Source organism: Palaemon carinicauda, chromosome 8, assembly GCF_036898095.1.
Source record: "Palaemon carinicauda isolate YSFRI2023 chromosome 8, ASM3689809v2, whole genome shotgun sequence".
NCBI lineage: Eukaryota > Metazoa > Arthropoda > Malacostraca > Decapoda > Palaemonidae > Palaemon > Palaemon carinicauda.
Genome location: NC_090732.1, coordinates 112008187 through 112023186, shown reverse-complemented (window position 1 = coordinate 112023186; position 15000 = coordinate 112008187). Strand labels below are relative to the sequence as shown.

General features: G+C 34.9%; 1 protein-coding gene across 1 annotated transcript in view; it reads right to left on the bottom strand.

Moving 5' to 3' along the window:
* The window catches only part of LOC137644943 (prolyl 4-hydroxylase subunit alpha-1-like), a 57974-nt gene that overhangs the window by 10897 nt on the left and 32077 nt on the right, over positions 1 to 15000 (bottom strand). The window contains exons 9-11 of the mRNA XM_068377820.1: positions 11050 to 11223; positions 4357 to 4536; positions 3125 to 3199 (exon numbers count right to left, since the gene is read on the bottom strand). Of these exons, the coding sequence (XP_068233921.1) occupies positions 3125 to 3199; positions 4357 to 4536; positions 11050 to 11223 (429 nt within the window). The remainder of the gene's footprint in view (positions 1 to 3124; positions 3200 to 4356; positions 4537 to 11049; positions 11224 to 15000) is intronic.

Here is a 15000-nt window from a genome sequence, read left to right as displayed (position 1 = left end):
ATTATGTGTTACGTCTTCGGAACACCATCAACTACAGATGGTTTTGGTTGCTACCGAAGTTGCCGATCGTTCGTTTTATATCGCCCGACCTACAGAAAGACACGGGATCTTCCGTCGTTGGCAGTTGAGCTTTGAAGATCATAATGTATGCGCCTTGAAGAATCCTTTGCTTGGGCTTTTGCGACGATTCATTATTAAAGGAGACTCTTGGAAAAAGTACAAGGCTTTGTATCGGTGCAAAAACGGATTGCGGGGAATGAGGATGGAGGCAGAATGGTTCAACTGAACGGTGAGTGACGTGTAGTTCTTCAACAGGATTGTCCCAAAATTCGCCATTGAAGTAAAGACATATCCACACGACATTAGTAAATATATCATGTTGTTCGTCATTTACTTTGGCATGATAGTGTATGCGGAGAAATCGATAGTATTCATCTCTTTACTCATTGCCCAGATAGGTAAAGAATAAATGCCTTCGATTTCCCTGAGGAATCTGACGAAGTGAGGACTCATGGCACTGAGATCTCTTTTGAAATCTAGAAGGACACTGACGATCTAAGGAAAAGAGACAATGAAATCTCGAAAGAAACAGATAATCTAATGAAAGAAGATCTTGAAAACTAGAAGACAGGAGAGAACAGCGAAGAGGAGCCTCTAATGCCAGAGGTAAGACACCTAAAAATAGAGAGCCTCTAATGCTAGAAGTAAGGCACCTCCAAATATAGATCGAAGACCCTCTAATGCTAAAAGTATGGAACCTAGAAATATATGTCAAAGAACTTCTAATGCTAGAAGTATGGGAGCTAAAGAGAGAGGTCAAAGAACTTCTAATGTTAGAGGTGTGGGAGCTATAAAGAGATGTCAAAGAACTTCTAATGCTTGAGGTAAGGGAGCTGAAAAGAGGTCAAAGAACTTCTAATGCTAGAGGTGTGGCAGAGCTAAAAAGAAGTCAAAGAACTTCTAATGCTAGAGGTGTGGGAGCTAAAAAGAGGTCAAAGAACTTCTAATGCTAGAGGTGTGGGAGCTAAAAAGAGGTCAAAGAACTTCTAATGCTAGAGGTGTGGGAGCTAAAAAAGAGGTCAAAGAACTTCTAATGCTAGAGGTGTGGGAGCTAAAAAGGGGTCAAAGAACTTCTAATGGTAGAGGTGGGGGAGCTAAAAAGGGGTCAAAGAACTTCTAATGGTAGAGGTGGGGGAGTTAAAAGGAGCTCAAAGAACTTCTAATGCCAGAGGTGTGGGAGCTAAAAAGAGGTCAAAGAACCTCTAATGCTAGAGATGGGGGAGCTAAAAAGAGGTCAAAGAACTTTTAAGGCAAGGGGTGTGGGAGCTAAAAAGAGGTCAAAGAACCTCTAATGCAAGGGGTGGGAAAGCTAAAAAGAGGTCAAAGAACTTCTAATGCAAGGGGTGTGGGAGCTAAAAAGAGGTCAAAGAACTTCTAATGTCAGGGGTGGGGAAGCTAAAAAGAGGTCAAAGAACTTCTAATGCAAGAGGTGTGGGAGGTAAAAAGAGGTCAAAGGACTTCTAATGCTAGGGGTGGGGGAGCTAAAAAGAGGTCAAAGAACTTCTAATGCAAGGGGTGGGGGATAGATGTCACCAGCGAGGCTTTGGGGAAGGCGCGGCGGCGTCTGTGTTATTTCTGATGCGTAAACTTAATTAAATACAAGTAAAAACAGGGCATTAAATACGTATTATAAATACTAAACTCTTTCTTATCTTGACAGTACAAATGAAATCTTACAAGTTCCAACATGTAACTAAGCGCTCCCGAAACACGAGTCAACATTTTACTTCTGCTCAGAGGATATCCTCGCAAGTAAAAGGTAATCAATATGAATATGGAAAGAAAGATTTGCTTATACTTCTACCTTTTGCTTCAGAGAATTACATTGTACTTCTACCTTATGCTTACAAGGATATCCTTCATTTTTATGAATACCTCCCAATGTGTTAAAATGTCAACATTTAGAATACTCCCGAAATATGGATAACGCATACGTGATTGATAAAATTGCAGAGGAAAATAGTCATAAGGTTATTCGTCTTCCCCATTCTATTGACAATATAATCTGATGGAAGTTATTTTGGGCAAATGTGAAGACCTGTGAGGCGAAACATAATTTTAAATGGGAGATCTAAAGGTAATTTTAAAAGAAGCACTGCATTTAGTGACAAAAGGAAATTGATCGAATGCCGTAAAACACTTGGCAGAGAATTCACAGGGGGACGATGCAAAGCAAGATGTGATTATCGATAAATATATTAGATTACAAATAATAAGTTTTGAGTCATCTGATAAGGAATCTTCTTGATATCAAATTATGTAATATGATACGTTATTATCGAAATAAAAGTTAGATGTATGAAATTGATTGCATTCTCCAGTAGCCTATTATTATTATTATTATTATTATTATTATTATTATTATCCAAGCTACAACCCTACTGGGAAAGGAAACAAATAAGGAAAAATAAATAACGTAAGGATATGAAGAGAAAATAGAAAAATAACAAGAAGCTAAATAGTTACTGTATCATTAAAAGAATGTTAAAACTTAAAATAATAACAATGAAAAATAGAAACCATGTTAATCTTCCAACATAAATGAAAAAATAACTTTTGTAAAAGACAATGTGACATAAAAAAAAAAGAGCAAAATTTCGGCTGTGGCGTTCAGAGGAGATAATCTTTTTATAAGTCGTCGCTTCACAAAGGAGATTACTGCAAGAATTTTGTCCTTGGGTATACTTCGAGTTCATAAATTTGACAGAGATAGGCCTATGGCTGAATTGGTAAGTATATTCTTAACAAGTTTTCTCGGAACGGTTGTACAGTAGTATACTCTTTGTCGGCCACATTCTCGAATTTATTTATGTAAGGGTTAAATGTTAACCCCTACATAAAAAGCTGGTCTTTTGCAAAATATGTGAATCCTCTCATAGTTTTATCTTTTATTTCAATTTTAATGATTTGAGATTGATTTTGATTTTAAATACTTATCCTAAATTAAAGCAATCAATGACTTTTGGCGTTAAGAAGCAAGATAATTTTTTAATCAATCAATCAATCAAGGGCCTGTATACTAATTTCCTTATGCTAGCCTTATATCTATTTCACTTCATATTACCGTCTCCTCCGGGAATTCTTTCCAGAAAAAATCTTTGTGCTGAGAGTAGTGTCCGCCAATGCCGTAGCTCAAAACCTGTGAATAGAAATTGAGAGATAAGCTTAACAGATCGTTTGAGTAGGCCTAATCATATGTTTATTGATTATTTGCTTTGTAACTCACGATTATTTTATACTTATAACACACTCAATGAAATTGACTGTTAGATTATGTCCTCAAATGTATCACTATATTCATATGTATATTGCAAATGCTCAAATCTTCTCCGACTCTTCTCTTCTCCATTGGATATGTTGCAGAAGATTGTCTGGCCCTTCCGGCCATTGTATATTGTGAGAAGTGTAAATAAAACGAGCGTAAAATATTTTTGTGAAAAAGAAAATGGCTATTTGTCAGTTTCAGAACACCTCCCAGTTGGGGAGAATAGTTACATCAAGAATGTGTAAGAAACCTAAGGATATGGCAGGGGGAGACGAGATTGCAAAGGTTTAGAAGAAGGATTGCCACAGAAACTTGAGAGCTTTGGCAACATTAGGATGGCTCATGAAAAGCTGGATTTCTGGACGCACGAAATAAAGGTAAGTATTAAGACAGAGAGAAAATTTAAATGAATGAAAGAATAAGCTTAATCCAAAAAGGGGAAAAAAGTGATTGGCGGTAAAGAATAACGTGGGTTATTTAATGAATTAAATGAAGAGCCGTTTAGAAGTCTCTTATGATTGAAGGAACGCGCTTAAATTGACATGATCAAATAAGTGATGTTGGACAACGTTGTTAGGTTTATCCTTTGGTGATTTAATAATTTTCAAGGGAAAACCATCTAATGATACCGTAAAATCGTTTCAAAACACCTTGGCTTCCACCTATTTAATTTAGAATAAAAGTTTGTGAAAATAATAATGATTTTTTTTTTAGTAAATGAAAAAGTGTGTTACCGGTCTCCTGGGTAAGCTGTTATTTTTCAGAGGAAATCTGACGTCAGCGTTCCGATAATTAAAAACTAAATTTTGTCATATCGTTGTTTTCTAAATCTGACTCAAGTAGATTTATATATATATATATATATATATATATATATATATATATATATATATATATATATATATATATATATATATATATATATAAAATGATGATATGTGTGTGTGTTAAAAGGAAAACCGAAGAGAAAAATGAACCTAAACAGGGAAACCAAAGAGATAAAAATAGCTAATATTTCAATTTTAACTCACCTGTAACTCCTCGACTGCCGTGTCATTTAATGGTCCCTGGAACGTGGTCAAACCAGTAATGGCTGATACGCGTTTAGCGATTTTTGGTAGAACCGGATGGCGAGAGTCGCTTAGCCAGGCCGTATGGGATACTCGAAACTCTACTGGTCTCTCAGACGATACCACTAGTGATCTCTGCAACTTCAGTTAGAAACATTGGTTAGTAGGGAGATATTCTTACTTTGATACTCCTACGGTCATATCCCACTTTTTCTCTTCTTTTTATTCTACCTTATTATCTTTTTGACAAACTAACTATTCTAACAAACTTTTTTTTCATAATTTTCCATTGTCTAACACTAACGAACATCTTTGTAGTGATACACACTCTTGCTTTTGTAAAAGAGAGCAGCGATTGCTCTTTCCTCTCTTCGTGTGAAGTTCTCGTTTCATTTAGTTGCCGTTTGCTAGCTGTCAATGCGCTAGCAATGAGGATCCTTCCTCTTTAATAATTCATTAATTTGTGACTAGATAATTGAAATATAGAAGCCATTATTAATGTTAGAAATCATATATTCCACAGAACCTACTCGCAGAAAGTACTGGTAAGGGTTATATAGCTTAAAGGAGGTTAGCTTAGGCATGTCCTGATAGTTTATTTCTTCTAAGCTCGTAACACTGGTTTAAACGTCGCTCAAGATTAGCATAGGCAAGGGACAGTCCAATGCCCTAGAAATTGACCTTATATACATATCATAAGCGCCCAAGACCCCTCCCCATCAAGCTACGAACAGGGAGGACCAGGCAATGGCTCCTGATGACCCAGCAGGTAGACACATATGTTCCCCAAACCCTCAAATCCGTAGAAACTATCTTGGGCTCAGCTCGAACTCCCATCCAACAGATGACCAGGCAGGGATGGCTGCAACCAACACGTGTAACTAGTATCATATTATATATCAAGCTAAATATACCTCTTGAAATTTAATTCATTCTACTTTTGGAATAACATACGCAAAATAGAATTTCACTTGGAAAGGTCATCTACTCATCCCAGGATTCGAAACTATACTTCTGGATGGATAAAGAAGTAGATAGCTGGCATGTCTGTTCGGCTATTAAGAGAAATATAACTTGATTTCGTCTTCTGTACATATCCCTGGTATTAGCATTTGAAATTGAAATCAACGCATATTCATCATTATATCTTGGAATATATGATAATTTGTGATAGTTGTTTAATTAGAAATCATGTCTTCATACTTTCAAATATTAAACCACTATTACTTCTTGACATTGTATTCAGTAAAGCTTGAGAATGACATATACAAAGGGAAATTATATATATCTTATGCCTCCTTCACTCCCGTCACATAACTGAACTATGAAGGGCCTCGAACATCTAGCCCATTTCCTAGATCACTGCTTCATTTACCATATAATCCTCAGACAATGTCCACCACCGACTCTGACTCATCTGTCTATGCTGCCACAGTGAAACTCCCGATCTTTGCCAATATAGATGCATTTACCTGGTTTCAACATGCCAAGCTTTAGTTCCACATCAAGGACGTGACCCAGTCAAGTAGCAAAGCAGTCTATATTATCACCACAATCCCCAACGACAACTTTCCAGAAATCTCTGACTGGTTTTGCGAGCATTGAGATGCCCTCAAACATTATGATGCCCTTAAATCATATCTCCTAGAGCAGCACTCAGCATCGCCATCCACCAATAAAGCCCAGATTTTTTAACTCTCTCAACAACTATTGGGGGATGAAAAGGCGTCGATGGTCTAAGAGAAATGATCAGGATTGCTTGCCTTCAGCCCTGCTGCAGAAGGTTCTCCTCGTGAAGTGAGCCTATTTCATACCTTTTGGGTACAACACCTGTGCTAACTGCCCTTGCCTATGTCAACACCTTGTCCGTGAAGGACCTGATGACTAGAGTCGATGCTCTTATGGACAGCCATTTTCCCATCATCAAGAACTCCAGCAAGTACTCCACTTCTGATGAAAAGGACAACTATACAACACCAACTGAAGCTGAAATGAGTTATTTAGGACATCAATGCTCACCTCGTGACATGCCTGGAGAGTGACGAAGCCACCCACTATCCGCCTATGCTGCACGACACCTGTGCCCCAAACAGAGACCGTAACAGCTACCAGATGATGCTCCACACTCTCAGTTGTGCTACTACCACTCCAGATTCAGTAATGTTGCTAAGAAATGTGTTACTAGATGTCAATTGTAAAAACCAATTAATAGAATCTCCATTAACTAATCTCTTAGATTTGGATGATCAGGGATATAATGTGTGTTTTTTGGAAGATACTAGTGCCTGCCATTCCATTCTGACACATTTGCTTTCAAGGGTGTGATCATGTCATTATAAGACAGCTGTTGTTGACCTGGTGCCCACTAATGGATCTGCTATCCCCACCCATGGTATGAAACACTGACAATGTTATTATAGGGGACCCAGTACGGGTAAAATCTCATCGTTGTCGATGTTACACTGCCTCTCATCGGTGCAGATCTCCTCGCCCATTTCCCGCTCCAGGTTGACATCAATGCTTAGTCAGTGTAAGCTCTTATTTGTCCACACCTATTTACTTGCTCCCCCCACAAAGACATATGCCCACAAAGACATAAGCACACCTCCCTACTTTATATCCAGACATCTTTGACTCTGAACTACGCCAGACGTCCACTGTTACTGCCAAGCATGGTATTCATCACCATATCAAGATCATGAGCAATGAGCCCCCTAGTGTTTGAAAAATTTAGACATTTGGCCCCAGACCATTTGACAGCTGCTAGAATGCACATCCGTAGAAAGGGATGAATTGGCCTTTGTCAAGAGGCCTCAAGTTCATGGACGTCACCAATACACATCATCACGAAGAAGCATAGATCCCTGGGCAATTGTGTAGATTGCAGGCATCTTAATGTTCCGATGGAACCAGACCACTACTCCTTCCCCAACATCACCGTCATCACCAGGTACCTTCATAATGTAAAGTATTTTACCCCTTCGATCTTTTGAAGTTATATTATCAGATATCTATGAACCCAGAAGACATCCCCAATACAGTCATTACCAGCCCCTTCGGCAGATATACTCTTAGTTACTCCAGATTTGGCCTTCGTAATACGCCCACATATGCAGGCTTCTCATCCATCGTGCTTCGAAAGCTTCTCTCCTCAACAACCGTGGAAAATAAGATTGGATCAACATTGACCAGCTAAAACCTCCATATCTCCTGCATTTATATGAATATACACACATACACACAATATATATAATTTGATATATATATATATATATATATATATATATATATATATATATATATATATATATATATATATATATATATATATATATATATATGCACACACACACACATATATATATATATATAGTATATATACACAGTATATATATATATATATATATATATATATATATATATATATATATATATATATATATATAGTATATATACACAGTGTATATATATATATATATATATATATATATATATATATATATATATATATATATATATATATATATATATATATATAAATGTAAATAATCATAAATGTATATTATACGAATATACACATACATGCATACAGTATTTCTCAATACAGAAATATGTTCGAGATATATATATATATATATATATATATATATATATATATATATATATATATATATATATATATATATATATATATATATATATATATATATATATATATATATATATATATATATTTCGTCTCTATCTTGATTCTTGATAGTTTTGTGTATGACAGTGTGTTCGCATGTAATATCTTTGTAATAGAACGTCAAAAAAGGTTGAATCCACATTCTTTGACATCTTATCAGCAGATGTTTCTTTATTACACAATAAGTTCTATCATATAACTATAAATCTATTAATTTCTTTTGGTTCCTAATATCTGATGAAGTTGTGAACTGAATGGTAAATACAACCCACCGATTCCAGTGTACTTACAGATATATAGCAAATGGTTCTTTTTCCTCTGACAACTTTCAAGTATGATAAATATGATACTAGTTTTGAAAACAAGTTCCTAACTAGGCTGACTGGACAACGTTAGTAACATGAGAACATCCCCATCCCCTCCACCCCCCACCCATCTCTAACTCCCTCTCTCTCCTTAGAGATGATAACGCAAGACAATATTACCAATTGAAATTTTAGCCTTTTTTTTCTGGTGTGAGGTTACTAGCCTGTTATACACACACACACACACACACACACACACACACACACACACACACACACACACACATATATATATATATATATATATATATATATATATATATATATATATATATATATATATATATATATATATACTGTATATACATAATTTAGAAATCGCCTGTAATTACATAAAAAATCAAACTTTATATCAGTTTAGTGAGATCTGTGTTACTGGATAGACATGAGTCGTGGTATGACAATGAAACACTCCCAAACAGATTTAGTAGATTTGATAAAAAAGCCTTCAGAAGAATATTGGGAGTTGAATGGCAGGACAGGATTAGAAATGAAACTATAACAGAGATTACTCGAGTGTCATATGTGGATGAGATCATGGTGAAGGGGTAGATACAGATGGTTTGGGCATGCTCTTCGTACTCCCCAAGAGAGATTAGTTCACCAAACTTTTAACTGGGCTCCAAAAGGCACTAGAAGAGTTGGAAAACCCATGCCTATATGGTTGAGGAATATCAAGCGTGAAGTAGATCATCTCCTCCAAGGCCTACGGTCACAAAGGGCCTCAGTTAGATTTTGCCAGTCATCTCTATCTTGATTCTTAAATCAACAATTCTCCATTCATCCTCTCTTACTTCATGTTTTATACTCCTCAGCCATGTAGGCCTGGGTCTTGCAATTCTTCTAGTGCCTTGGGGAGTGCGAAGAGCATGCCCAAACTATCTCCATCAACTCTTCCACACATAGCACTCGAGTGATCTCTCTTATTATTAATTTGATTTTTTTTTTAATTTAAAACATATCTATTTCTAAAATATTTCTTATTCTTAAGTCAATCCTCTCAGCTATAGAAAAGATGTACACATTATTTTAATTGCGAAGACGATATAGTAGTGGTGGGACTTTCTTTGTCAGAATCAAATTGTACAAGTAACTTTATCTCGACAACCTGTTGGTTTCACCTTTTCAGCAAAGTTATTTATTTTAGCACGCATTGAAACAAACTAAATACAGAATTAAGTGAATTGTTGGTTAAAGTGATATAAACAATTGTAGTTTAATAAAGCCTCACGAAAAGGTAAAAATGCGTTCATATATCGTAAACATAAGCAAAAGTGAAAGATTAGTGTGCATAATAAGATACCGAAAACTATATGATTTTGAGAACTGTTTAAGTAAAATTGAGTATAAATGTAATGATGAATGTAATTTTCCAGGAAAGGAGTGTATTGGCAATAAAATATTTTAGTGTTATTGTAGTTTAACAGCAATGGCATGTTTGGTCAAGTGTGAAAGACTGGTGGATGACAGGTTGATTTAAAAAGTGTCACACTGCACCAAAGGAAGACTTACAACATGATGGATAGCTGGTGGGGAAGAGGAATGGCATAGGACTGTCTCTCTGTTAAGATTGCCTTGCCTTATGCAAGACACGGGCTCTTGCGTTGGCAGCCCGTATGCGAATGTAACTGTAATTTACTTTAATTTACTTTGGAAGAGGGAATTCTATAATGAGAGAAAGGTTCAGATAATCTACGTTAAAAAAATAAGATTAATATTATGCAAGGTGTGTGGAATATTACATTGAAGAATAATTGATTATAAATTACGTTAAATTTAGATAGCACGAGCTAATTAGGTAGTACTGGGGTAGTGGCAGTTTCGAGTGAACTGTTGATCCTCATTCAGCAGCCTGGAATTTGGTTTCCAGGTGGTACTAATGACAATATGCCATGCTTCCCAAGGGATGGCGTCTGCAGAGGAGAACCCTCTTCATTTCTTATAAGAAATCCCGTATGACTGAATGAGGGACAGGTCCCTCTAGCTGTCACTAGTTAAAGGAAGGGGATAAAAGACTGGCATGACAACGGAGAACAAAGCCCCGGTAGGTTGGCTCCTCTTTAGGTCCACGAAAGGAAACCTGTTGATATACATTGTCTATCGAGTAGGAGAAAAAGTGTTATAGCAGCGATTTCAGGGAGATTAGAAGATCGTAGGAAGGAATGAAAAGCAATTTAGTTGGAGAGAAAAGAATAGGGTGTAGGCATAGGGAGGACTCAATAATTGAGAAACACGTGTTTATGTGCAAAATTGAAATGAATGAAATGTGTAGATGGTTCGAAGAGCTACTGAGGGGTTAAAATATGAATATTGTGGGAACTTTGGTGCTATTTCCGGAGTTATATCATGTTACAGGAAACAGTTTAATGTAATATAAAATCACTTATAATCGATGATTTAATGAACGAAAATCTTAGTTAAAATGAAAATGGATTTTAATTACTAAAGTTTTACTACATCATATATGTTCACAAACTCTCATGATTGAGTTGAAACACATTTATTCAGAAGGTAGAGAGAAAATAGTTGACAATCTCGATTTACGTTGATAATGAAATATCAAAAACAGAATGGTAAAAGACAATACTCTTCTTCACTTACTAGACTAGTGGCGGTATCTTTGATAGCCTGAATTTCTTCATCGAAAATCACCTCATGGAAAACGTACATCTCAGGGTTGTTATGGACATGTTCATACTTAATGGGATGCAGAATTAGATAAGGAGATCCTCTATCTGATACATAGCACTTCAGACCTGCCAATGTGGCTTGATCCTGAAAAAAGAACGAAATATAATTGAAGCTAAAATTCTGACAATATTCAAACTTGCGGATAAGTATTACTTGTACAAAACTGGGAGAGTAACGTTCACTGGTGCCACACTTTCTGAGGGATATATATATATATATATATATATATATATATATATATATATATATATATATATATATATATATTCAAATAATCCATATATTTTAATACATTAATGCCTGGATTCTCTTACCGACCTCGGGATCGGAGCCCCATGCAAAACCACTTAAAGACAATAGTATTTGACCGGTCAGGGTTCGAATCCCGGCCGGTCAGATGCCATTGTCTTTGAGTGGTTTCACCAGGGGCTCTGATCCCGAGGTCGGTAAGAGAATCCAGACATTAATGTATTAAAATACATGGCTTATTTGAATATAAAAAAAAAACACGTCTAAATATGCAAAATTTTTCTCATATATCTACATCTATATCTATAACTATATCTATATCTATATCTATCTATCTATCTATCTATATATATATATTTATATATATATATATATATATATATATTCAAATAATCCATATATTTTAATACATTAATGCCTGGATTCTCTTACCGACCTCGGGATCGGAGCCCCATGCAAAACCACTTAAAGACAATAGTATTTGACCGGTCAGGGTTCGAATCCCGGCCGGTCAGATGCTATTGTCTTTGAGTGGTTTCACCAGGGGCTCTGATCCCGAGGTCGGTAAGAGAATCCAGACATTAATATATTAAAATACATGGCTTATTTGAATATAAAAAAAAAACACGTCTAAATATGCAAAATTTTTCTCATATATCTACATCTATATCTATAACTATATCTATATCTATATCTATATTGATATCTATCTATCTATCTATCTATATATATATATATATATATATATATATATATATATATATATATATATATATATATATATATATATATATATATATATATATATATATATATAAATATATATATATATATATATACATATATATATATATATATATATATATATATATATATATATATATATATATATATATATATATATATTCATATATACTGTATATACATATATATGTATATATATATATATATATATATATATATATATATATATATATATATATATATATATATATATATATGCATCATATCATCATCATCAACAGTCGTTACTAATCCACTGTAGAATAAAGGCCTCAGACATGTCCTTCCACTTGCGTGTGTTTGTGATCGTTCTGTGCCTGTCCACGCCCCCCAAACTTCCTTAGTTCGTCTATTTATCGTCTTTTTTCCTTTCCCTGCTTCTTTTAAAATCTCTGGGAACTCATTCTGTTATCATCAATGTCCATCTGTGTTCTGTCATTATCATATTACTGTATGCCTTGCCCATGTCCATTTCTTTTTCTTACATGTTGTTAGAATATCCTCTACTTTAGTTTGCTCTCGTATCCATGTTGCTCCTTTCTGTCTTTTAGTGTTATTCCCATCATTTTTCCTTCCATAGCTCTTTGAGTTGTAACTAGCTTATCTTCTAAGGCTAGTAAGGCTCCTCCGCATAGCTTAATACCGGTAGGACCATCTGATTGAATACTTTTCTTTTTAGAGAAAGTTTCAGTTTACTTTTCATAATCTCATTTTGTTTACGAAAAGCCCTCCGTCTCATGCTTATCCTTCTTTCAATTTCGGTCTTGTGTCCTGGGGAAACACTTACTGTGTGTCCTAAGTACTTATATTAATTAAAAATCTCTAGAGGCTCGTCCATAAATCTTAATTGTTCTCTCTCTATTGAACACTATCTTAGTTTTATTCATATTCATTTTCAGTCCTATATTTTTGCTTTCTATATTCAAATCTTCTATCATCTCATGTAATTCCTCCCATGATGCACTAAACAGAACTATGTCATCTGCAAATCTTAAGATGTTGAGGTACTCCCCATTAATATCAATTGCTACATTTTCCCAAACTATCTTAGTTTTATTCATATTCATTTTCAGTCCTATATTTTTGCTTTCTATATTCAAATCTTCTATCATCTCTTGTAATTCCTCCCATGATGCACTAAACAGAACTATGTCATCTGCAAATCTTAAGATGTTGAGGTACTCTCCATTGATATTAATTGCTACATTTTCCCAAACTAAATTCTTCAAAACTTCGTCTTAGCATGCTTTGAGTAATTTAGGAGAAATGGGATCTCCTTGTCTAGCTCCTTTATCAATCGGAACTTCTCACTATCTTTTTGTAGTTTTAGAGTTGTTGTACTTCCTGTATAGATATCTTCAAGTATTCTAACATAAGATTCTTCTATTCCATATTTTTGAAAGGCTTTTATTACTGCTGACTATCTCATAGTCTATAAATGCCATACATAGTGGTTTGTCATACTCTGTTGGTATTTCCATTAGCAGGTTAATTACATGGATACGGTCAGTTGTTGAATACCCACTTCTAAAGCTTGCCTGCTCTCTTCGTTGATTAAAGTCTAGCTGTCTTTCTAAACAACTTAATATGATCTATTTGGATATTTTACATATTACAGAGAGTAAACTTATTGGGCGGTAATTTTTCAGGTCTTTTGTGTCTCCCTTTTTGTGAATTAGTGTATTGATAAAGTTTTTCAAAGCTGTAGGTATAGAGGATTCATGCAGACATTTGGTGTAAAGTTCAGCCAGTATACTACTATAAAATCTCCTCCATCTACTATCAAATCACTTGTTAGGCCACCTTCTCCTGCTACTTTGCCACTTTTCTTTCCTTTTAATGCTTTCTTTACTTCTCCTAATGTTATGTTTGGTACCGGCTTAGGTGTTTCATTATTACTATTGGAGAAGTTTTTTCTTATATCACTATTGTTTAGCATTGTATAGATATCTTTATTGTTGATATTTTGATTTTCATACCTTAAAGCAAACATCTGTTGGTACCCTGTTCCAAGTCTTTTTTTCATCATTGTGATGCTTCTCCCTTTCTTAAGTGTTTCCTCTATTCTATTTCATCTCAGTTAGATTTTACCCTCATTTCCAATCTTTTCTTTATTAATTTTTTTGGACTTTTCTAATAGTCTTCCTTGATCTTTTTCAGGAACTCATCCACCTGTACATATATATATATATATATATATATATATATATATATATATATATATATATATATATATATATATATATATATATATATATATATATATATATATATATGTTATATGTACAGTATATATATATGATGACCCACGATAAAGTTTGACTGGAAAACACTTTGAAAGTCGAAGGAAATGAATTAAAACAATAGCTTTCGACTGTTTATGTTCATTCAATATAACTTGTATTAATCGTTTCGTATAGCATCTTTTTGTCACAAGCAGAATTGAGATTTCTAGTGCTAGTATGGTGATGCACCATTCCATCGTCTAGTAATTTTTTTTTACAGATAGTCCAGCACTCTCTCTCTAACTTCCTCTTCATTTGGCACTTTCGTCATCTATAAGTTATGCTATTGCAGCGAGTTGCCATAGAGTAATTTTTTTTTTTTTGCGCCATATCGCAGCAACAGCTGTATTTAGACTGAACGCACACAAAACGTATAGTGTGAATACACTGGCAATTTGCTGGAACGTCAACGAAGCATATCCGCACGAAAACATGCCGCACAGTGTGATTCAGCCCTGATTCGGTCCCAATTCTGATTGGTGATGGTAGGAGACTTGTCTGATCGCTCACAGCAAACCAAGCTAGTATGGGTGGCCTTGAGTAG